Source organism: Phacochoerus africanus, chromosome 3, assembly GCF_016906955.1.
Source record: "Phacochoerus africanus isolate WHEZ1 chromosome 3, ROS_Pafr_v1, whole genome shotgun sequence".
Taxonomy (NCBI): Eukaryota; Metazoa; Chordata; class Mammalia; order Artiodactyla; family Suidae; genus Phacochoerus; species Phacochoerus africanus.
The window spans coordinates 89,561,387-89,585,291 of NC_062546.1; the positions used below are offsets into that span (position 1 = coordinate 89,561,387).

At 39.8% G+C, this 23,905-nt stretch overlaps 2 protein-coding genes across 4 annotated transcripts in view; both read left to right on the forward strand.

The window, feature by feature from the left end:
* Positions 1-17,720, forward strand: part of MAP3K2 (mitogen-activated protein kinase kinase kinase 2) — a 95,218-nt gene extending 77,498 nt beyond the window's left edge. The window contains exons 15-17 of one of the 2 annotated variants that reach the window (XM_047772121.1): positions 3,316-3,445; positions 5,527-5,704; positions 8,866-17,720. In XM_047772121.1, coding sequence (XP_047628077.1) covers positions 3,316-3,445; positions 5,527-5,704; positions 8,866-9,091 — 534 coding nt within the window. In that variant the 3' untranslated portion in view covers positions 9,092-17,720. The remainder of the gene's footprint in view (positions 1-3,315; positions 3,446-5,526; positions 5,705-8,865) is intronic. The other variant, XM_047772124.1, reaches the window with a different exon arrangement.
* A 5,230-nt stretch (positions 17,721-22,950) lies between these two features.
* ERCC3 (ERCC excision repair 3, TFIIH core complex helicase subunit) overlaps positions 22,951-23,905 on the forward strand; it is a 36,601-nt gene continuing 35,646 nt past the window's right edge. For both annotated transcript variants that reach the window (XM_047772125.1, XM_047772126.1), the window contains exons 1-2: positions 22,951-23,058; positions 23,421-23,626. In XM_047772125.1, coding sequence (XP_047628081.1) covers positions 23,031-23,058; positions 23,421-23,626 — 234 coding nt within the window. In that variant the 5' untranslated portion in view covers positions 22,951-23,030. The remainder of the gene's footprint in view (positions 23,059-23,420; positions 23,627-23,905) is intronic.

The window sequence follows — 23,905 nt, forward strand, 5'->3', positions numbered from 1 at the left end:
GACTAAACTAGGACTATTCAGAAAGAGGTGTTAGAGCACTGTTCTCATTACCTTTATAAAGGCAGCTATCTCTTCAGAATATAGATTATCACACCTTGAATTTGTAAAGCATGTTACTAAATTAATAATAGTTCACTGACGATCTGAATGAATTACACATATGGCAAGCCCATGGCTTATATGGGTTAGATATAGATGTTCCTAGACTATCCTGAACCTCCAAGTCTGAATGATGCTATATAATTTCTCTCATTAGATTTATCAGGAGATACACCTTTATGCTATAGATTCAAGCTTTACCAGAATTGTCATTCTATTCTTCAGTTTTCCCAGACATAGCATTCCATTCTTTAGTTTATCTAGAACTACTTTCAGACTAGAACCTTTTATTTTCAGTACAGCACAGTTTATTTCTTTCTGTTGCTATTATATACACACACACTCTGCTTTTATCTGACACAGTACTTTCTAACCCATTCCACTTGTTCATACAGAAGAAAATAATATTTTCATGGTGCACAGCAGAAAACATACTACACTGATGGAGCTGTTAGCATCCTAAGCCACTGGCCCAGGTGCCATGGCCCAGAGGATCCATAAGTCTGTCACTCATTTGCAGCCTGTAAGTCTTTGGCACTTATTGTTTGGAAAGCTCAGTTTTGGCTTCATTACTTCAAGTAGAAACACAATAAGTTGACTGAAGGAATAAGCCACATTGAGTTAAAAGTATGCATGGTTGTCTGGGTTCACTTACTGCCTAAGGCTTTCCACACATATTTGCAAGTTTGAGTCAGCAGAATTGCATCTTGCTGTCCATTCAGGGATTGATCATGAACAGTAGAAACAGCAAATGGTTAAATCTCTAAAGTCCAAGGATCCACTTTTATATGACGAAGTACACAGTTTACTAAAATTCAGGGAAAGGCAGGAACACTTGGATGTATATTAGCTCTTTAAACAAAGATTATGAGACAAGTTGATTTGCCAACTAGGTTCCCGCTTCTCCATTCTTTGGCCTTGTGTTGCACCAGTCTAAAAGAAAAAAAGGAGGGATTTTTTTGTCCCTCAAGAAGCATTTATTTTTATCTTTTATAGCAGTGATTATTGAAGTACCTGCTCTGGCGCAGTGGCCACAGTGATCGGATTAAGAATCCGACCACAGCGGGTCCAGTTACTGAAAGGGCACAGTTCAATCCCTGGCCTGACACAGGGACTTAAAGGATCTAGAGGATTCATTACCTAGCCCAGAAACTTCCATACGCCATGGGTGCAGCCATTAAATAAACAAAAATAAAGTAGTGGTTATGTATTAAATTTGCACATTGGAATCAGCAAGGAAGCTGTTTCAAAATTCAAAGACCTGTGTATCAGACTGTTTCCCTTTTCTCAGACCTGGCACCTTATCCTGCCTTAGAAAAGTACTCAAGAAAATTAGAGGGAGTTCCCGTCATGGCTCAGTGGTTAACGAATCTGACTAGGATCTATGAGGTTTTTGGTTCAATCCCTGGCCTTGCTCAGTGGGTTAAGGATCCAGCATTGCCATGAGCTGTGGTGTAAGTCGCAGACACGGCTTGGATCCCACGTTGCTGTGGCTGTGATGTAGGCTGGCAGCTGTGGCCCTGATTCGACCCCTAGCCTGGGAACTTCCATATATCTTGAGTGTGGCCCTAAAAAAAAAGGCAAGAAAAGAAAATTAGAAATTCCTTTTTCATATATTTTCTCATGGTTTGAACTAGAATGGTGAGTATAAAAGAAAAACTTAAAAATCTCACGTGTTCTGATCTTTTAATCATACCCACTCTTTCTCCTGAGAAGTTTGTAAATATCAATAAAACAGTGCTTTAAAAAAACAGAACAAAACAAATAAAATTAAAGTAGGTCATACAGGAGTCCCCGTTGTGGTGCTGCGGTTAACAAATCCGACTAGGAACCATGAGGTTGCGGGTTTGATCCCTGGCCTTGCTCAGTGGGCTAAGGATCTGGTGTTGCCGTGAGCTATGGTGTAGGTCGTAGACGCGGCTGGAATCCCTCATTGCTGTGGCTCTTGCATAGGCCGGCGGCTACAGCTCCAATTCGACCCCTAGCCTGGGAACCTCCATATGCCGAGGGAGCGGCCCAAGAAAGGGCAAAAAGACAACCCCCCCCCCCCCCAAAAAATAAAGTAGGTCATACATAGAATAGCAAGTAGGGCAAAAAAGAGTAAGACAAAAGTACTGGAGATTTTTAAAAATATGTTGCAAGGAAGAGAAGATAGAGCTGACGTAGTCATAGAAACAACAGAGTGTCAGTCAAAAAATAATAATTTTTGGCCATGCCCATAGTATGTGGAATTTCAGGGATTGAAACCAGGCCACAGCAGTGACAATTCCAGATTCTTAACCCACTGAGCCACCATGAAGCTCCCAAAAAATAATTTTAAAGGCTTCCTCCAGCTCTACTCTTCTGCAGTTCTAGTCAGGGATTATAGTAGGGTTTTATGTTAAATTAATGCATGTCATTTCTTTACTAAGAGTTCCTGTGCTGTCCAGCTAAAGCCTCCCAGTCATGAACTAGGATTCCCCAAATTAAAATGTCTAATTATAAAATAAATCATGAGAGTGTAACATACACCATAATGAATATAATAAAAAATACTGTAATAAATTTGTACAGAGGTAGGAGGTTATTAGACTCATCATGGTGATAATTGTGTAATGTATTTAAATGTCATATGACTGGTATACACCTGAAACTGACATGACATTGTACGTCAACTAAACTTCAATTAAAAATAAATAAAATAGGGAGTTCCCGTCATGGCTCAGTGGCTAGTGAATCCGACTAGGAGCCATGAGGTTGCGGTTCGATCCCTGGTCTTGCTCAGTGGGTTAAGTATCTGGCATTGCTGTGAGCTGTGGTGTAGGTTGCAGACGCAGCTCGGATCCTGTGTGGCTGTGGCTGTGGCTGTGGCTGTGGCTGTGGCTGTGGCTGGCAGCTACAGCTCCGATTAAACCCCTAGCTGGGGAACCTCCATATTCCACAGGTGCAGCCCTAGAAAAGGCAAAAAGACAAAAATAAGTAAATAAATAAACAAATAAATAAAATAGCTCCTACTGTGGTGTGGTGGGTTAAGGGCCCGGCATTATCTCTGTGGCAGCACAGGTTCAGTCCCCAGCCCGTCACAGTGGGTTACGGATCCAGCATTGCCCAGCTGTGGCATAAGTTTATTTAGTCAGTGAGAGAAATAAATAAACACACACAAGTCTTTAAAAATAAAAATTTACTGGTAGTTTTCATTTCAAACCATACTATAGTTTTTTGTTTTCTTTTATCCAGGGTTCAATTAAGGACCAATTAAAGGCATATGGAGCTCTTACTGAGAACGTGACTAGGAAATACACCCGTCAGATTCTGGAGGGTGTCCATTATTTGCACAGTAATATGATTGTTCATAGAGATATAAAAGGTAAGTAATGAACTATTTTTTTTAATGAGCTATTTTTTAAAAAATATACAGCATTCTCTATCTCTCTCTTTTTTTAAAATGGCTGCATCCACAGCATATGGAAATTCTTGGGCCAGGGATTATATCTGAGCCACAGCTGTGCCCTACACCACAGCTATGACTACACCAGATACTTAACCCACTGCGCCAGGTTGGGGATCAAATCCATAAAGACAATACTGGATCCTTGAGCTGCTGGAGGGAACTCCAGCAGCTCGCTCTCTCTCTCTTTTTTTTTTTTTTTTGCTTTTTTAGTGCTGCACCTGTAGCATATGGGAGTTCTCAGGCTAGGGGTTGAATTGGAGCTGCAGCTGCCAGCCTACACCACAGCCATAGCAATGCGGGATCCAAGCCACGTGTGCGATTGATACCACGGCTCACAGCAGTGCGGGATCCTTAGCCCACTGAGTGAGGCTAGGGATCAAACCTATGTCCTCATGGATCCTAGTCGGCTTTGTTAAACTCTGAGCCACGAAGGGAACTCCCTCTTTTTTTTTTTTTTTTAATGAAACATGGTTAAGAAATTGGACATTTGAATTAATACATCTACCTTTAAAATACTGTAGGAAGACAGTTCCAACTAGTCCTGATGATCAGGGTTCCACAGGAGGGAAACTTCCATGTGGGGTTCACAGGTTTAGTAAAGTTCAAATGATGATAACAAAGAGACATGTTTTGATCCAGAGAGCACAGGTATTAGCATATAATGCTTAAGAATAGGGCCCCTGAGGAGCTCCTGCTGTGGCACAGTGGGATTGGAGGCATCTTGGGAGCTCTGGGTCCGGCACAGTGGGTTAAGGATCTGGCATTTCTGTAGCTGTGGTTTGGGTCACAGCTGTGACTCAGACCTGGCCTGAGAGCTCCATATGCCACAGGGCAGCCAAAAATGGGGAGAAAAAAAAGTAGGGTCTCTGATACCACATAGCCTGGTTTAAATTCAGGCTTTATCTCTCCCTAACTGTGAGACATCTTCTGTGCCTCAGTTCCTCATTTTTAAGGAGGGAAATAACAGTGTACAGCTCAGAGGATTCCTGTAAGAATTAAATGAGTTGGAGTTCCCGTTGTGGCTCAGCAGGTTAAGGACTTCTTGACATAGTGTCTGTGATAATGAGGGTTAAATCCCTGGCCTCACTCAGTGGGTTAAGGATCTGGCCTTGCCGCAGGCTGTGACATAGGTTGCAGATGAGGCTCTGTGGCTGTGTCTGTGGTGTAGGCTGGCAGCTGCAACTCCGATTTAACCCTTAGCCCAGGAATTTCCATATGCCGCAGGTACAGCCTTAAAAAAAAAAAAATTAAATGAGTTAATGCATATAGTATGCTTAATACCATGCCTGGTATCTAGAAAGCACTCAAAAGTTAGTTACAATCATGACGTACTTTATGTTGAGAGCATTTTTAAAGCTGTGGGATATGTACTAAATGATTGATCATATCTTTAATTTGATTCAAATAATATGAGAGGGGAAGAGGAAGTGGCTCCAGTTCAACCCCTGGCCCGGGAACTTGCATATGCTGCAAGTGCGGCCCTGAAGAAAAAAAAAAAACCAACAAGTACCATATAGACAAGAAGATGAAGAATGAAGAATTTTATTGAGAATTTCCCTTGGAAGTACCTGAGGAGATGCTAGGTTCTCAGGGAAATAATCTTTAAACATGGGCCTGCTTGCTTTATGACAGAGAAACGGGCCAAGAGCCTGCTGTTTATTCATTTTCTCTGAACTTCTCATTCTTAGTCCTTTTCCCCTTTTCTTTTTCATCTTAACCTCCCACTTGGACCAGTTCTGTTCAGTGGGAGGACCTTCTTAGGTCCTGAAGCACACACAGGTGACTAATATTCAGGGTTTATATGATGTCATTAATGCACACTGACTGACTGGCATTATGCCAGGTACTGCTTGGAAGATGAAAAGCAGTCTGATTTTAGAAACAGATTACTAAGTGAATTCTACACAGTCTACTAAGTATTTCTCTGCCATTGTTCTTTTATGTTACATTCCAAACTGCCAGTAAAAATAATGAAAAGAAGATATTTCTTGTTGTAGGCGCAAATATTCTGCGAGATTCAACAGGCAACGTCAAACTAGGAGATTTTGGGGCCAGCAAACGGCTTCAAACCATCTGTCTTTCGGGGACAGGAATGAAGTCTGTCACAGGCACACCATATTGGATGAGCCCTGAAGTGATTAGTGGAGAAGGTTATGGCAGAAAAGCAGATATCTGGTAGGTTTTGATTGGGGATTTGTCTGAAAACACATGACTTCTTATGTATTTCCACCCAGGATGGACATTACTGAGCTGGATTTAAATTGTCTTTTGTACTTTTTAAATAGGGTATCAGGATTACAAGGATTAATATCATTTTAATTATGCCTCTTTGAGGCTTAGTAATTTACTAAATAGAGCTCTTGAACCTGTCTGTCTTCCATTCATTCTTTAGGAAGAATTTAATCTTAAGCAAATTTCAGCATTAGAAAGCTATCTTTATTTATTTCCCTGAAAACTTTAAAAGAAATTGATCTTTATTATTAGTCTTATAATTCAGCTAATCTTTTTTTTTTTTTTTTTTGTCTTTGTAGGGCTGTACCGGAGGCATAATGGAAGTTCCCAGGCTAGGGATCGAACCAGAGCTGTAGCCGCTGGCCTACACCACAGCAACACCAGATCCAAGCTGTGTCTGCGACCTACACCACAGGTCATGGCAATGCCGGATCCCCAACCCACTGAGCGAGGCCAGGGATTGAACCTTGTCCTCATGGATACTAGTCAGTTTTATTTCCTCTGAGCCACGATGGGAACTCCTGTTTCAGCTAATCTTTAATTGCTTAATAATTTTATTTATTTATTTTTATTTTTATTTTTTTTGTCTTTTTGCTATTTCTTGGGCCGCTCCCGCGGCATATGGAGGTTCCCAGGCTAGGGGTCTAATCAGAGCTGTAGCCACCGGCCTACGCCAGAGCCACAGCAATGCAGGATCCGAGCCGTGTCTGCAACCTACACCACAGCTCATGGCAACGCCGGATCGTTAACCCACTGAGCAAGGGCAGGGACCGAACCCGCAACCTCATGGTTCGTAGTCGGATTCGTTAACCACTGCGCCACGACGGGAACTCCTAATTGCTTAATAATTTTAAGTTAGAACATAAAGTGGCCATTTACTACTTCCTACTAAGGAAAGTTTTTTCTTTTTTTTTTCTTATTAAGTCCACACCCGCTCTGTGGAAGGCATATGGAAGTTCCCAGGGTAGGGATCGAATTGGACCTGCGGCTACCGGCCTACCCTATAGCCATAGCAACACTAGATCCAAGCCACATCTGCCACCTATACTGCAGTTCACAGCAACACCAGATCCTTAACTCACTGAGCGGGGCCAGGGATCAAACCTGCATCCTCATGGATACTAGTCCAGTTCCTAACTGCTGAGCCACAATGGGGACGAACTCCTTTTTTTTTTTACTCAACACAAACTGCTTTATTTATTTAACAATGAAGTAGTAATAACACAGTAATTTAGTTGTAACAAAGCCATCAACAGATCAAAATTAAGACAAAACTAATTAGAAGGCATTACTTCAGCTCAAATTGGTTATTTCCTATTTCCTTTTTTTTGTGTTTTTGCTTTTTAGGGCCGCATCTGTGGCATATGGAGGTTCCCAGGCGAGGGGTCAGATCTTAGCTACAGCTGCTGGCCTGTGCCACAGCCACAGCTGTGCAGGGTCTGAGCTACCTCTGCAAGCTACACCACAACTCATGGCAATGCCAGATCCTTAACCCACTGAGCAAGGCCAGAGAGTAAACCTGCGTCCTCATGGATGCTAGCCAGATTTGTTTACCACTGAGCCACAACAGGAATTCCTCCTATTTCCTTTAAACAGGAAAAACTACTGTTGGTCTAGTGGTTCTCAAATATGTCCACACATTTGAGGAATGGAGGGAAAGAGGACGTTTGGTACTTCAAAATTAGTCATAAACAAAGCCCATCTCAGAATAGTTATATGACAGTCACTCAGGAGTGAGGCCCAGGCAGAGATTTCTGATGTCATTGTTGAGAACTACAAGTCTAAAGTAATGAGCAATAAAAACCATGCCTTCAAAGCAATTTGAAAGCAAAAAGTTAAAAAAAGAAATATAATAAATTTCTTTCCTCTTATCCTGGGAAAAGGAGGAGAGAAGCACCTATTCATTCTCATTTTTTTGTCCATATTTTATTGCCCAAAGTTGAGCTTAACAAACGTCAAATATTGAAGGTTAGGCAAGGAGTCCCTGTTGTGGCACAGCAGAAACAATCCGAGCAGTATCCGTGAGGATGCAGGTTCGATCCCTGGCCTCACTCAGTGGGTTGGGGATCTAGTGTTGCCGTGAGCTGTGGGGTAGGTCACAGACGTGGCTCAGATCCTGCATTGCTATTGCTGTAGCTGTTAGGCCAGCAGCTGTTGCTCCAATTCAACCCCTATCCTGGAAACTTGCATATGCTACAGGTGTGGCCCTTAAAAAAAAAAAAGGCATTTTATTAATAAAAGTTATGTTATAGGAGTTCTTGTCGTGGCTCAGCAGAAACGAATCCAACTAGGAACCATGAGTTTGCTCAGTGGGTTAAAGATCCAGCACTGCTGTGAGCTGTGGTGTAGGTTGCAGATGCAGCTCGGATCTGGTGTTGCTTTCGCTGCTTTGGTGGGCCCGGTGGCTGTAGCTCCAATTGGACCTCTAGCCTGGGAACCTCCATATGCCGTGGGTGTGGCCCTAAAATGCAAAAAAATAAGTTATGTTATAAAACAATATTCATTTCATGTACCACAAATTAACCTTTTGGTGCAACAAAAGAGGAATATTTGAGTGTTTTCTATTTTTACAACTGTCAGAAGTCATTCAGATTTAGAATCTAAACATAGCTTTTTCTTTAAGAATGCCTATGTAAGATGCTCCCCTGTAGCTATTGGGGGCTCAGTATCGACAGTGGCATCTTTAAAACAGCTTTTCCTCACTTTTCAGGTTGGGGGATGATATCCTATCAGGTATGGAAAATAGCACTTTTCCTTAAGAATAAATGAATTCACTTCAAAATGTCTCCTCCAATTCAGAAAACCTCATTTCTTCAGCCCCTACTGTCAGGTCGCCTTCAATGTCCGCAGACCAGGGAGGCTTCCAACCCATTATGGTGCAGCCACAGCCCCTGCCTTGAGTTTGCACCTTTGCAGGGCTGCCCAGGATGCAGCAGAAAGTTGCAAAGCCAAGCAGCAGAAGCTTTGTAATGAAACTTTACCTTTGAAATCAAGTCTTATTTAGATATACATGGACTTCACACCTGTTTCTATTCTGCAGTTAGTTAACTGACTTTCTTTCACAGTGATACCATTTGTGTAAGGTTTATTTTATTTCTTCTCAGGAGCGTGGGCTGCACTGTGGTGGAAATGCTAACTGAAAAACCTCCTTGGGCAGAATTTGAAGCAATGGCTGCCATCTTTAAAATTGCCACTCAGCCAACGAACCCAAAGCTGCCACCTCACGTCTCAGACTATACTCGAGATTTCCTCAAACGGATCTTTGTAGAGGCCAAACTGAGACCCTCAGCTGATGAACTTCTAAGGCACATGTTTGTGCACTATCACTAGCAGCCAGTAACCTTCCTGTGCCTCTACCCAGCTCCCATCTATTCATTCACCTTCTCTCTGACTGCACTTTTCTTTTTTTACAAAAAAGAGAGATGGGGAAAAAAAAAGACAAGAGGGAAAGTGTTTCTCTTGATTCCTGGTTAACCTAAATTTTTTATATTTAATCTTTTTTTTCCCTTACAAGAACTTGAAACTTCTTTTTTTTTTTAATTTTTATAATGTACTGATGTGGTTCAGAGAGATAAAAGCACTTTAGTACATAGTCACTCTTTTTAGTACAAAAAATCATTCAGAATATCTAAAGATTGTAGAGTCTTTCCCTGTGTCACTGACAGATTGGTGGTAATGGGGAGACATGGAAAACAAGGAGAAGAAAGTGATGTATAATTTGTAGTTTTTAGTGATAGTATTTAAAATAGATTCTTGTTTGTGGGGTTGAGCCCTAAACTTGAGTTTAGGATAGGTACTCAACTTAAAGAATATAGGTTCCTTCTATGTCTGTATTCTTTAGATCCTAACCTCTGTCTACCAGACTTTTTGCTCAGTAGGAATCTTGATAGAAAATATGAATCTCTAGGAGGTGTGTTTATTTGTTAATCCTAACCAGTATAATAAGCAAATACACTATAATAGATCCATGTTACTGGAATCTATAAACCTTGAGGGATAGCTTTCTGCTTTAAAAAAAAAAAAAAAGATACTGTGTTTTATTTTAAAGCAGATATGGGAAGTCAGTAAGCAAATCCAAATTAAAAGACAAAAGAAGATTGCTCTAATTAAATGTTTTAGTAGTAGAAGAGACCACATTTGCCAGTCAACAGAAATAATGAAAAGAAGAACTAAATGTTGTTTTTAGTATATTTTAAACTATGCTTTTTACCTGAAGGGGAAGTCTCAAAAGTAAAGGAAAGGAGAAATAGTCAAAATCATGTATACTATATCTTCCTGTTTCTAGCTCCTGATTTCCCATAGGCAATGTTCTTTAGGAACTAAGAGTTTTACCTGGAGTATCCATGTGTTAAAGCTAGTGTCATGAGATAAAACCCTTGTTCTTGGGATCGCAGAATACTGAAGCACCTCAAAAAACGGTTACCACTTGCAGATAATTTTGCTTGGCGTTTGACAAGGCCTGGAGGCATTTTTTGGTTGTCACAGCTAGGAGGCTGCTAGAGGCATCTAGTGGGTAGAGGCCAGGGATGCTGCTGAACAAACTGCAATGTACAAGGATAGCACCTCTCCCCCCCACAACAAAGAATGATCCTGCCCCAAATGTTAAAAGTGTCAAGGTTGAGAAACCCTGATATAAATACCATTCCCAGTTATAATCTGAAAAAACACCCATTTACAAAGCAGGTCCCTTGCAAGATAAATTTCAGAGTGAAAGTGATACAATGCATAATGAGGGCTTTACGGGAGCAGATACCACTACTTGAAGTCAAGGGTGAGTTATCTCCACAGACAGCAAGTAGCAATCCTTTCCTTACCAGCTGCATATTGCACCCAAATCAGTAACTTCCATTTTAGAAGCAAAAGGAACTTCAACATGGAGCCTATTGAACTCAGCCATCTGTATGTATTCTTTCCTCGAAAGTCAATTCATAATTATGGGAAAAGAAAAGCATATCAAAACAAAGTATTAACTACTTTATAAGAGGTTAAAAATAGCGGGTATTTCTAATATAATGTGTCCACCAAGAGCAAAGACATTAAGCAGAAAAAATATGACTGATAACAGTAATTTGGCCTCTTGCAATTTTTTCATTGTATTACAGCAAGTGCTGAGTACTTTAATTTTAAAGATCTAGAAAGTAATACTCTAACTGGAGGCCGTAAATGTGATGCCTTTTATGAAATTCATAAGGGACGCGGATGTTTTATTTTCTGCCAAAAGTTATGCTTGTTTAGGAACTTTTTAAAAATATCTTGTTTCTGAAGTTAGGTAGATCTTGGCTTACTGTATCAACGTCCTATCTGGCATTTCCTGCAAGAATATCAGAGAAGAAGTGAAAGCACAATAGACTTGTACAGCTTCTCTCATACCCTTGTAATGAAAGGAGCAGCTTGCCAGTAAGAATATGAATTAATGGCCTCCTCCCCCTGGAAAATCAACTGCCAGATCTTGTGTTGTAAACATAGTCCCCAAGGATGTGGATCTATTATAATTTCTTGATCTTTTATGAGTGAAGGCATCTCTTCTACTTGAGCAAGATCATGGTATCTGGACCAGTGGGCTTTCCCTTTGTTCCCTTGTATTGTGTGGTTGTGATTTCCTTTTGGCTCATTTTTGGTCTGTCAGGGTAATCAGCAGTGCAGAATATGAGACAGATGCTCTTTAGAGAGAAATCTTGGGAGGCTGTGAAACCCAAAGCAAAATCGTTTGCTCTTTTCAGTCTTTTTTTTCTTTTCAAAATGATAAAGAAAATAAAATCACCTGAAAGGAAACTACTACTTTAACACTGCTGCGCAAGACCTCTGTTTTATAAGAAAAATATTATTAGCTATGGGAAAGTATTTCTTTCTGTAAAGATTTAAAAATAGACTAATAGTTTATAGAGTTATATAAAAATGTGATGTGAATTTATTTCAGACAAGTTATAAAGGTACCAAAAACCACAATAAAAGTTTATATACATATATATATATGTATATATATATAAACTACTAGAACAAAAAAGCTTAAAGTGAGGTGAGGTATGGAAGACCAAAAGTAAATTTAAAAGAAAAATTTGAAAGGAAACACCTCTATCAGGGGCAGTTAAATGTAACACTCCAATTTTTTCTTCCTAATGTGTGGATCAACAAAAGAAATTTGAACTTTTTAAGATGACTCTAAATGTGTTTTGTTTTTTAAATGCACAACTGATTCTTCTATATTGTAATGTTTCTTTGCCGAGGCTGAAAAATGGCCAGACTGCTAACTTTGTGCCTTTAAAATGCATTCTGCTTTGATAGTGGCAGACTTTTTGGTGCTGGAGAAGATTCACTAGCAGTCTTATGTGCTTTTCAGGAAATAGCTTTCTACTTAGGCCTTGAGAGATTCAAAATGGCATGACTTAGGCTTGGACCAAATTTAAGATCTTTTAACATTGCAGACATGGTATGTTGAATAAAAGGGTTGAAAGATACCATCATATTGACTAATGGAAATTTCGATGGTAATTCTTTAAGATGCATTTAAAAGTATACAGACTTTGAAATTTTCAGTATGACTATCTTGAAGGTTTTTTCAATTTTCCTCATTTACAAAACATGTTTCTAACCTGAAAAATGGTTAAAGACCACTGCCTTAGAAAGTTTTCAAAGGCACAGTCCATCTTACATAATTTATATAAATAGAGATTGAAATGTTAGTGCACAGGCTGAACTGTAAAAGAAAAATTAAAACTTATTTCATAGTAAATTGAATTGGCTTTCACTTGAGGGAGTCTTATTCTTAATAGAGCTACATTAAAAAGGTGAAATTATTTCTTTAGAGTAGCTTTCTTTGCTACTTCAGCTCTTAGGTATATCAGGTTGGTTTGTAGTTCTAAGATACATGAAATCACTAAGAAAGTCAAATCTGAATCATTTATAGGAATGACCAAGCTTGAGTGCCAAAGCCAAACATGTTCACCAGATGCAAACTCCTTGGCCTACAGCAGAGTTCTTTGTCAATGATTTCATTTGGGGTCTAGTGACCAAGAGCTTGATATAAAATCACCTGGTGTTAACCAAGTATAGGGATCTATCAATTTTTTTTTAATAAGATGAATTTTTTTCATTTGCTCATTCAATATTGTGGCTTACTGTGTCCATTTCTAAATTAACTTATCCTTAATGATATCACAATCTAGGAGGAAAAATGGGCAAACAGATAGTTAACTTGTTTTTATGGCACATTCTAACCTTGAAAGTTCAGCCATAATATTTTAAAATGTTATTTCTTATGAAGAGAGAGGAAAACAATGTTGGGTAACCATTGGCTATTGTAAACTAAAATATCATGAACAACAGAGATTGAAAATATCCCCAAATTGGAGGGATCCCCATAGGTCAGGCAGCCTCTCTCTCAGGACCCCTCTTCAAAACCCAGCCTGTGCTCAAGTAGTTCCAGTGATGGGGAGCATTTATTCCATAACGTAATATTTTTTCTTGTTTTTTCTTTCGGGCTAAGTTGTTAAAATACCCAAAACATTTGATAGAAATTGAATTCTTTCAACAGTATTATTTATACTAAGATCAGGAAAATATCTTGAGACCTTACTACTTTATATGAAGTTTGGCCTTTGTTACAAATGTAATGTTCATATTTATTTGGATTTTAAGATTGGTTAAAATGTCAATGAAAAGCAATTTAATTGTTAATTTTTGGTAGTGCCTTTTTCTCTGTATGCCTTAATTTTGTTTTATATCAATAATAATTCAAGTTACCCACCGAAATGAAGGTTTTTCCAAAATCAGTAGGCTTCAAGAGTCATTTAGCCTTAGACTGTGTTTTGGCCCTTAAACATTTCTTAATGCCTGCTTCTTCCACCTACCCCTTTCTACCTCTTTTTTTTTTTTTTTTAATATGTTAGAAACATTAGCATTAGTCTGTGATAGTCACACTGCAGTTTTACTTGATGCGAATTCCTAAGACAAGGAGAGAAAGAGGTATTCTAATTCTAATGTGACGTAGTGAATTGTTTTCCAGGTTGATTACTTGATTTTCAATCACATTGGCACTGTCCAAATTCTTTATATATTATGTATATATAAAGTATATATCATGATTCAGTTATAATTTTCAAAGCAGAGCAAGAATGGTGGGTTTTGCCCTAAAGAGGTCCCGTTTGAATGGTTTACAAATGTTAAGGCAATGAGACCTAGGGCAATGAGCAAGAAATCCAGGGATAGCAAATTCTAATCCTTACTTTTAACTAACATTTTGACTAAAACCTAGTTTCCTTTTCTGTGAAGTGTGTGTATGTGGAGTTGGGGCAGGGGTGGGAAGGAAGGAAAGGTATGACTGTCCAGTTAGATTAGTCTGCTCTTGGAAGAACAACTCAAAAATAGGTGACCTCCTGGTGACAGGCGAGTGTAATCGTCCTCAGGTAGGAGCACCAGCACATTTTCCACAAATAGCTAGTACAGACGATTGTTCAGTAAAGGTATTTGTTGTAAATTGCCAAGCTCTTGGTTGCTAAAGTAGATTAAAGTTGAATTTGTATGTGTGTATAATAGCTTATATATAATTCTTAAATAGAAAGTAATTGGTTTTGCATAGTTCTTCATGAGCTCTTTTGGAATAGAAATTCTGCCAGACATTATCAAAATAAGCTTCCTTAGCTTAACAGGCGTTTAAAAGGAAATTGTTTCATACCTCTTTTTGTTGGCTAGGGAAGGCGTGCTGTGAAGCCAGTGTTCCTCCTTTACAGTCGTCTTTAGCTCTGCTTTGACTTCTGCCACAGTCTGGACAGGATGCTGTGGCAGGTATGGAAGTACCTGGGCCAACCATCTCTCTGCACTCATCTGTCAGAGCTGAGGGCACAGTGAGCCCTCAGGTGGGTCCAGAGAATCTTCTTGGTTATAGTGAGGACATGGTCCAGTTTCAGAGAGTGGAGGGAGGAGTCAGAGCTATAGTCAAGAAAAGAATAAATGTTATCTGTTGCCTGTATACAGTCTCTTATGTAATTCCTCATGTTTTTCATAACTGTGCATTTTAATTGACAGTAATGATATTTTTGTTAACAGCAAAGGCATTAAATCAATGAGTACTATTATTCTCTATGCCTGATGATGTCTTGTTTGTATTTACAATTTGTATTATCAGAATCACCTTAAACCAAAGCTTTATATTGTCTGCACACATAGCCAAAATGATTAGCACTGTTACTTCTGCCCACCTGTAAGCTAGTAGTATAAAAATGATAAAGCAGGTACTAGTAGAATTTGTGTATCAGTCTAGCCTTCAAGTTAAAGGACAGGTGCTCAGTGTTTGCATTAAGACATGCAGAATTTACTTCGACTATTATGGAACTATGTGGACATTGCAAACTTGAGCTTGTACATGTGCCAATCTTACTAATGCCACTTGACCACAGAGGCATACACATATACATCCACATGGCATGCCTCAGGTTGGTGGCAGTCTTTCTTCCTGGTGTCTTAACATTTATGAACTTGTGTTTGACTTGAGGGTCACTTCAGGAAAGCTGTGAAGAAAAGTAGGTTATGGATTTTTTTGTACCATAGAAATTTTGGAACATAAGGAAGAGTACAGAATTTGTTCCCCATTAGGATTTCTGAGTCCTTTTAAAGCCAGTAAAGTTTGTGACTATACTGAAAAGCACTTTTGTGTTCTCTTACATAACTATTGGTGATTTTAGCATTAGTATTACTTGGAGAGGAGAGATAAGTAACAAAATTATATCTTAACTCTATTAGATCCTTAGGCTCCAAAATGGACTTGTCATATTCTCATTTTTTCCAAAGATTTTTTTCCACCTGGAATAAGAAAAAACTGGTGGAAACATTTGAGCTGGAAAGATTTATGGGCAAAAGAAAATAGGCCAAACCCTTGCAATATACCCTGTTCAAGTTAAAGTACAGTGTCTGAGAATAAGAATACTTCTTTAAAAACAAGTGGTTTTAATACAATCTTAATTAGTAAGTAAAGGTTTACATTTTTTCTATTGCTATTGGTTTTAAAATTTGCTACCCTACATTCTGAAATATTATAAAAGTTAATACCAAAAAATACTTTTAATGTCTGACATCTCTTACATTTCACATGGTTCTTTTTATTCAAACATCACTGTAAATAAAAGTAAACTTGGATAAATCTGAGAATAAACTTTTAATGTTGCAAACTATGATTATCAATTTGTAAATTTACCCTTTGACCTAATGTACATTTTTAATGTAGCCATTAAATTCTCTATATTTAATCTGTTAGTTTCTCTCTGTAAACGTTTTTAATCTCATTTGAATGCTGGGCAGTTTATAATTATGTACAAAGGTGTTCTTTTCCTATCCAGGTTGACTTTTTTGCACATTTTTGGAAATGTTTATTTGTACACTGATTTACTACTCTGACAGTCATCGTTGATGGGTGTGTGAGCATCGTGAATGCGGATGCGTGCATTGAACTACTGTCTGTCTCTGTGTTTAAACTTCTTTTAAGATGTAACCGTCAGTAACTGCACTGCTATTACTGACTTAAATGGACACTCTTGCTTTTACAAAGTATACTTATCTATGGTTCTATCTTTGTTGAAGAACTCAGGAGTTCAACATCACTTTCTGATTTTGTATGCTTTCTAAAATCCATGACTAAGTTGAAAGTATGCTTGTACTCTGTGTGTCAGGGGATGTGTGTGTGTGGAAATGTCTTTTTCTGTCTGTAGGCACATGTATATATCCCAGTAATTTCTTATTTTCATTTCTACATTTTTATGAACTTGTTTTATAAAGGTACTGTTTAGTTAGAATAATTAAATATATATAAAGCTTTCTGAGAGATTATTTACTATATGAATATATTTTCAGCTGGCTGATCAAAAGTATTTTTTTAATTTTGTTTTTAACCATTCAAAATGTATTTGTATTTCCACAATTGGATGCAGATTTACTTAAATATCTACCAATAAAAACACTCTTGCAAAGAAGAACATTGAATTCTCTTTGAGAATTCTGCAAAATGCAAATTAAGAGGGGAAAAAAGGTTTTAAGCAGAAGCAAAAACACTGTTCACTAAAACAGCCTTTGAATTCTCAGAGCTATGAAAAAATGAGAAATTAAATTATCTTGAAGAGATGTCAAGGTTTTTATATCACCAGTTGCTGTTGGCCTGTCCTACGTTGTTTTTTAATATTTCCTTTATTCTACCCCAAAGATTTCAACATTTAGTTCTCTCACTGGGCAAGGCCATACCTCATTTATAAAATATATCGACATATTGTGATTCTCTGTAATTGACTATAAATCAGTTTAAAAATGTCCAAACATACATTGTTGTGTCTTTATACTGTACTGTGTGTTTTAAGTAACTGGCAGAAAAAGAATTGGGAATTAAATTTCCAGTCAGACAATGTGAGAAAAAAATAAGAAAAATCTTTTGTTTTTAATATGCGGTACCACGTGAAATGACTTAATGTTAGGAATAAAGTCCACTGTTGAAGTCGAATGTCACTAAGCTTATTGTGTTATAAGGAGGCGGTATGATTAGAAAAACCTACCAGAAGCCAGATACAGTGTGGTATGTGCCACATTTCATGCACATTTTGACTTTGTGTTCTTTCACAATTGTGCTTGTAAAAATGTATAAAATTTCTGAGTTTTACAAGTTTTTATGTACTTGTTTTTTCTTGCTGGTAAATAGCTTTTTTTTTTAAACCAATGTGAAAGAGACCATGTTTATATTTTGTTAGTGACCAATGACTTTGTTTATATGGAAATTTGTATATTGTTGGCACACATCTCTGTTTAGATTTATCGTGCATGAAGGCCTGCAATAATTAGCACAACAAAAACTGCTTTTTCTTACATGTTCATTTTTTGAAAGATTGTGGTGCAAAGGCTTACTCTGAGTAACCTTCTGGACTATGGAATGAATATAAATGAATGGCACTTTGAGCGTTAATAAAGCTGATATTTATTTCCACTGTGATGGCTGTGTCCACATGTTCTTGGTCACGCGTGCTCAATTGTTTGTCCTTTGCCTGAGTTGTCCACTTTCAAGGAGACCCACAACAAACAGACCAACTAGAAACATTGCTACTAAATCTTCCAGGATGTAAGTCCATCGTGTTCCCAGCATGCTTTGGCAGATTTCTCTGGACACTTTGATTACCCAAATCACAAATTAACAATGATTAACAACAAAAAACTTACTGTCAGAGGGTAAGGGATGGGTGCTCCCTTAGCAATGCAAATCAAAAACCTCAGACCCAACAGTTTTGCATGCAGGTGTATGATTGCAGATGTGCCAAAATATAGCCATAAAAGCCCCAAATTGAGGTTCTATGTGTCACTCAATGGGGGTATTGTGACAGAATAATACAAACCAGGACTTGTCTCAGCTCTAGAGGCTACAGGACAAAAATGAAGGTGTCACCAGGACTGTGCTCCTTCTGAAGCCTAGAGAGGGTCTTTCCCTGCCTTTTCCTTTTCTGGTTGCCACAGGCATTCCTTGGCACATGGCTCTAATTCCACCCTCTGCCTCCCATCTACAGGTGGGGGTCTTCCTCTGTGTGTTTCCTTCCCTTTTTTATAAGGACACCAGTCATTGGGTTAGGGCCCACCCTAATGACCTCATTTCAACCATTACTGCTGTATTTCCAAAGAAATTCACATTCTGAGGTACTGGGGGTTAGGACTTCAAAATATCTTTTTGGGAGTTCCCATCATGGCTCAGTGGTTACAAATCCGACTGGGAACCATGAGGTTGCCGGTTCAATCCCTGGCCTCACTCAGTGGGTTAAGGCTCCGGCATTGCTGTGAGTTGTGGGGTAGGCTGGTGGCTATAGCTCTGATTAGACCCCTAGCTTGGGAACCTCCACATGCTGTGGGTGCTGTACTAGGAAAGACAAAAAAAAATTTTTTTAACTAAAATATCTTTTTGTAGGGAACACGAATTCATTCCAGTCTGCCACATGGCCTCTAAAAAATTCATAATTTCCCATATACAAAAAACTTTCACCCCATCCCAACTTTGCCAAAGTCTGAATCATTGCAGCATCAAAATATCTAAACATCATCAACTCAGATCTCATCATTTAAATGATCCAAATCAATTATGAGTAAGAGGTATGATTCATGCTGGAGCAGAATTCCTTTCCACCTGTGAACCTGTAAAACCAGACTGGTTACCAGCTTCCAAAGTACAAAGGTGGGGTAGGAGGAGGGAGGATCAGGAGGGGAAAGGGCATGAGTCCCAAGCAGATCTGAAATCTAGCAGAGCACATTGCATTATACTTTAAAATTTCAGAATATTCTTCATTGGCTCCATGCCCTGTCCTAAAGAGCCCACTGCGGTAGTTACACTGTACCCTCAGAACCAAGGTGGCCCTATGTCAGCAGACCTGTACCTGGGCCTCTTCCAGGCAGGTAGCCCTGGCAGCAGCCCTGCTGGCATCTGAATTGCCCTCAAGCTGTTCTTCCCTTCGCTTGAAGGATAACACATTTGCAGCTGAAAAGCTCTATCAGTTCTTTTCCTGCCTGTAGGCTACCTGACTTCTACCAGCCTTTCTTTATTTTGTCCCATCTCTGTCCCTCCCGAGCTGTCAGGCTCTCTGCTGAGACAGTTGATTGGATCCACAGATGACAAGCCTAATCTATTTATCTTGGCTGTCCAGCCACACCCTTGGTGTTTTCTCCAGAGCATACTTTCTAGGAGTTCCCTCTGGGTGCAGTCACCCAGCAGGAAGGGTTAAGGAGGTTCCTTCCATCCCTAGCCCGGGAATTTCTGCATGTCCCAGGTGTGGCCCCAAGACAAAACAAAACCAAACAGAGCATATTTTCTAGTTATTTGCAATATGGATAGGCTGCGAACTTTGCAAGTCTTCAAATTCTGGCTCCTTTTTGCTTAAAAATTCCTTCTTTGATTTATCTCTTTCCTCTCACGTGTTATTATTAGCAACAAGGAGATACCAGGCCACACCATCAACCTTTGCTTACAAATCTTCTAAATATTCAAGTTCATCACTTGCAAGTTCCACTTTCCACCCAACAGAAACAGTTCAGCCAAATTCTCTGCTGTTTTATAACAAGGATCATCTTTCCTCTAGTTTCCAATTACATTGGAATTTCCATCTGAGCACTCAGCACAATCACCTTTAATGTCCATGTTTCTACCAACAGTCTCCTCAAGGTAAACTAGGCTTTCTCTATCACTCATGGCAAAATTTTTCCAGCCTCTACTCATCACCCAATTTCAAAAAAACTTCCACATTTTGCAGTATTTGTTACAGCACTCTCTACCAGCCAGGGTTCTGCAGAGAGGCAGAACTTCTGTGTGGCAGTCTGGAAGCAGAATTTTTTTTTTTTTTTTTGTATTTTTAGGGCTGCACTTACAGGATATGGAGGTTCCCAGGCTAGGGGTTGAATTGGAACTATAGCCGACGGCCTATACCACAGCCACAGCAACACGGGATTTGAGCTGTGTGTGCAACCTATATACCACAGCTCGTGGCAACGCCAGATCCTTAACCTGCTGAGCGAGGCCAGATTCGTTCAGCTGAGCCACGATGGGAACTCCCAGAATTCCTTTATCCTTTGCAAATTGCCTGTGCTCTTAAGGCCTTCTACTGATTGGATGAGGCCTGTCCACACTGAGGGAATCCTGCTTTACTTAGTCTACTGAGTGTAAATGTTAATTATATCTAAAAAATACTTCAGCAGCAATATCTAGACCATGTTTGACCAAACGACTGGACGCTATAGCCTTGCTAACTGACACATAATATTAACCACAACGGGGAATGAGCGAATAAATTGTAGTATATCCATACAATGGAACTCTCGGTCATGTATTATTGACTGAAAGAAATTGTCGACAAAAAATCAGTTGATCTAAGAAATAATTGGAAAATTTTGAGCCAAATTTGAAAATGATAACCCAGGAAGACCATCTCAGAAAGTTGTGAGAACTGTTCTGCCCATTAGGAGTCAAGACACAGCTTATATAAGCTTTTTGAGACAGAGTGCTGTACATTAAATGACATACTATTGACAGTTTATGTAATCCAGATCTAAGTGCCATTATGTGGGTCATGTGACCCTACTTACAAGATCAAGATGGAGTGTGATCTTTAAGGAGTTGACTTGCTGCTGGGAGAATGTTGCTTTTTATGGCAGAGCAGGTGTTCCTGCCGATGGGGGAGGTCTGGTCTATGCAAAATGCAGATACACATGCACAGTGGGGGAGAGAGGAGGCTAAAGGGCAGGAAGGGATTTTCATATGTAAATTTTTCTCATCTTGCCATAAAATATGAATTTTATTTCACAAAAGCAAGTTACATGAGATGTATAAATAATCCCATTTTTTGTTTAAAAATAGAAAAAACATTGGGAGAGTATATATGTCACTCAAGATGTGGTTATTAATTTTGCTCATTTGTAATTTAAAAAATTCTTATGATAAATGTTTTTGCTTTGTACACAATCCTTTCTTTCCCTCAGATTTATTGAGATATAGTAAACATGAAACATTGTATAAGTTTCAAATGTATAGTGTTGATTTGATATAATTACATATTGCAATAACTACCACAGCATTATCCACCACATAATTACTGTTTCTTTCTTGTGCTGAGGAGATTATGATCTACCCTCTTAGCAACTTTTATGTATTTAATACAGTGTTAATAACTATAATCAGGAGTTCCCGTCGTGGCTCAGTGGTTAACAAATCCGACTAGGAACCATGAGGTTGCGGGTTCAATCCCTGGCCTTGCTCAGTGGGTTAAGGATCCAGCATTGCCATGAGCTGTGGTGTAGGTTGAGATGTGGCTCGGATTTGGCTTTGCTGTGGCTCTGGCGTAGGCCACCAGCTACAGCTCCAATTAGACCCCTAGCCTGGGAACCTCCATATGCTGCGGGAGTGGCCCTAGAAATAGCAAAAAGAAAAAAACAAAAACAAAAAAAACCTATAATCACCATCCTGTCCATAGGATCCCCAAAACTTAGTCATCTTCTAACTGGAAGTTTTACTCTTTGACCAACATCTTTCCATTTTTCTCATTCCCCAGCCTCTGGTAACCACCATTCTACTGTCTGTTTCTATGAGTTCATAGTTTTATTTAGCTCCTGGGCCAAAAATCCAACCTGCACCACAATAGTGACAATGTGGAATCCTTAACCACTAGGCCACCAGGGAACTCTGAGTTCAGAGTTTTTTTTAGATTCTATATGTAATATCATACAGTATTTGTCATAAATGACAAGATTTCCTTTTTTCTTGTGTTTGAATAATATTACATACATATAATTTATACATATTATGTATATAATAAATATATTATATATATTATGTATGCCTTGGGTGCAGCCCTAAAAAAAATGGGAGTGCAAAGATTTATATATATACATATGTGTGTGTATGTGTATATATATATATATACACACACACATAAATGGGAGTACAAGATTTTTTTTTTGTGGCTGAATAATATTATATATATTATATATATATATACATCAGAATATCATCAAATATCCTTATCCATTGGCCCATTGACAGATACTGAGGTCGTTTCCACAGGTTGCCTATAGTGAATAATGCTGCAATAAACATGGGTGTGCAGCAACTCCAGTCATGTCTCAGTGGTTGATAAACTCGACTAGTACCCATGAGGATGCTGGTTTGATTCCTGGCCTTGCTCAGTGGGTTAAGGATCTGGCCTTGCCTGTGAGCTGTGGTGTAGATTGCACATATGGCTCATTTCTAGCATTGCTGTGGCTTGGCATAGGCCGGCAGCTTACAACTCTGATTCAACCCCTAGCCTGCGAATCTCCATATACCTTAGGTGCGGCCCTAGGCAAAAAAAAAAAAAAAAAAAAAAAAAAAAAGAATGGGAGTGCAGATGTCTATCTTGCAGACCAAAACAACAAACAAAAAACAGGGGAGTACAGACATTTCTTTGAGACCTTGTTTTCATTTCCTTTGGATATATACGCAAGGCCTTTGTTCACTATCCTGCACCAGCAGTTAAAACAACAGTGCCTGAACGATGACAAAAGGACGGCCATAACTCAAAAAGGATTTCAATGATCAGGAGGAAAAAAATGCGGAGAAGCTGCCGCAGCAGCACTGAGAAAAAGCCCCGACTCCGCGCTGGCCTTCACCACCCGCACAGCTACCCAGCGCCTAGGAGGCGGGACTTCCGGTGCAGTTCAGAAATAACTTCCGGTGTGGACCGGAAACGCTGTAGAGAGCTGCTACCGCGGAGGCCCACGGGCAGGTGCTGTGTTTATCGCCATGGGCAAAAGAGACCGGGGAGACCGAGGTGAGTCGTGCGCGGGCGCGGGTGGGGCTGCCTGCACCCGCAGTCCCGTCGTCCCGTGTGAGCTGCGCATGGCTTCTTGACAGCGGTCGAGTCCGCAGTCCCTCGCCGCAGGCACACAGGCCTCTGGTTGGGGGCGACACTGACTTCCCGGCGCCCAGGCTGGGGGGCGACCTTGACCTCCGGGCGTCCCGCGCTGGGTAGGGGACGACCCTGACCTCTGGGTGCCCCGGGCTAGGTGGGGGCGACCCTGACTTCTGGGCTGCCGCGGGCTGCAGCTAGGTGCCCCCAAAGTGCGGCGGGTCAGTGCGGGGGAACCCAGGGCTCCTGCGGGCTCACTTGTGTGTCCATGTCCGTACCTGCAGATAAGAAGAAGTCTAAGAAGCGGCACTACGAGGATGAGGAAGATGATGAAGAAGACGCCCCTGGGAACGACTCTCAGGAAGCGGTTCCATCGGCGGCCGGGAAACAGGTTGATGAGTCTGGCACCAAAGTGGATGAGTATGGAGCCAAGGACTACCGGCTGCAGATGCCGCTGAAGGACGACCACGCCTCCAGGCCCCTCTGGGTGGTAAGTGCGCCCTCAGCCAGGGTGGGTGGGACTTGAGGCTTGGTGGAGCCCAGATCCGACTGTGAGCTTTCACAGATACCATCTGAAACAGCCCAGGGAACAAGCGTGTTCGCACTCGTGTGTTGGCCACACTTGGCTAGTCTTGAGCTTCCTGCCTCTCTAACCCCTTCGTTTTACCCTCCCTTCCCCTCTAATTCAGCCACATGTTTGAAAGTAACTTTTATCTAAAGAATAAGTGTCAGTTATTATCTAATATTTTAATTCATCTTAAAAAATTAA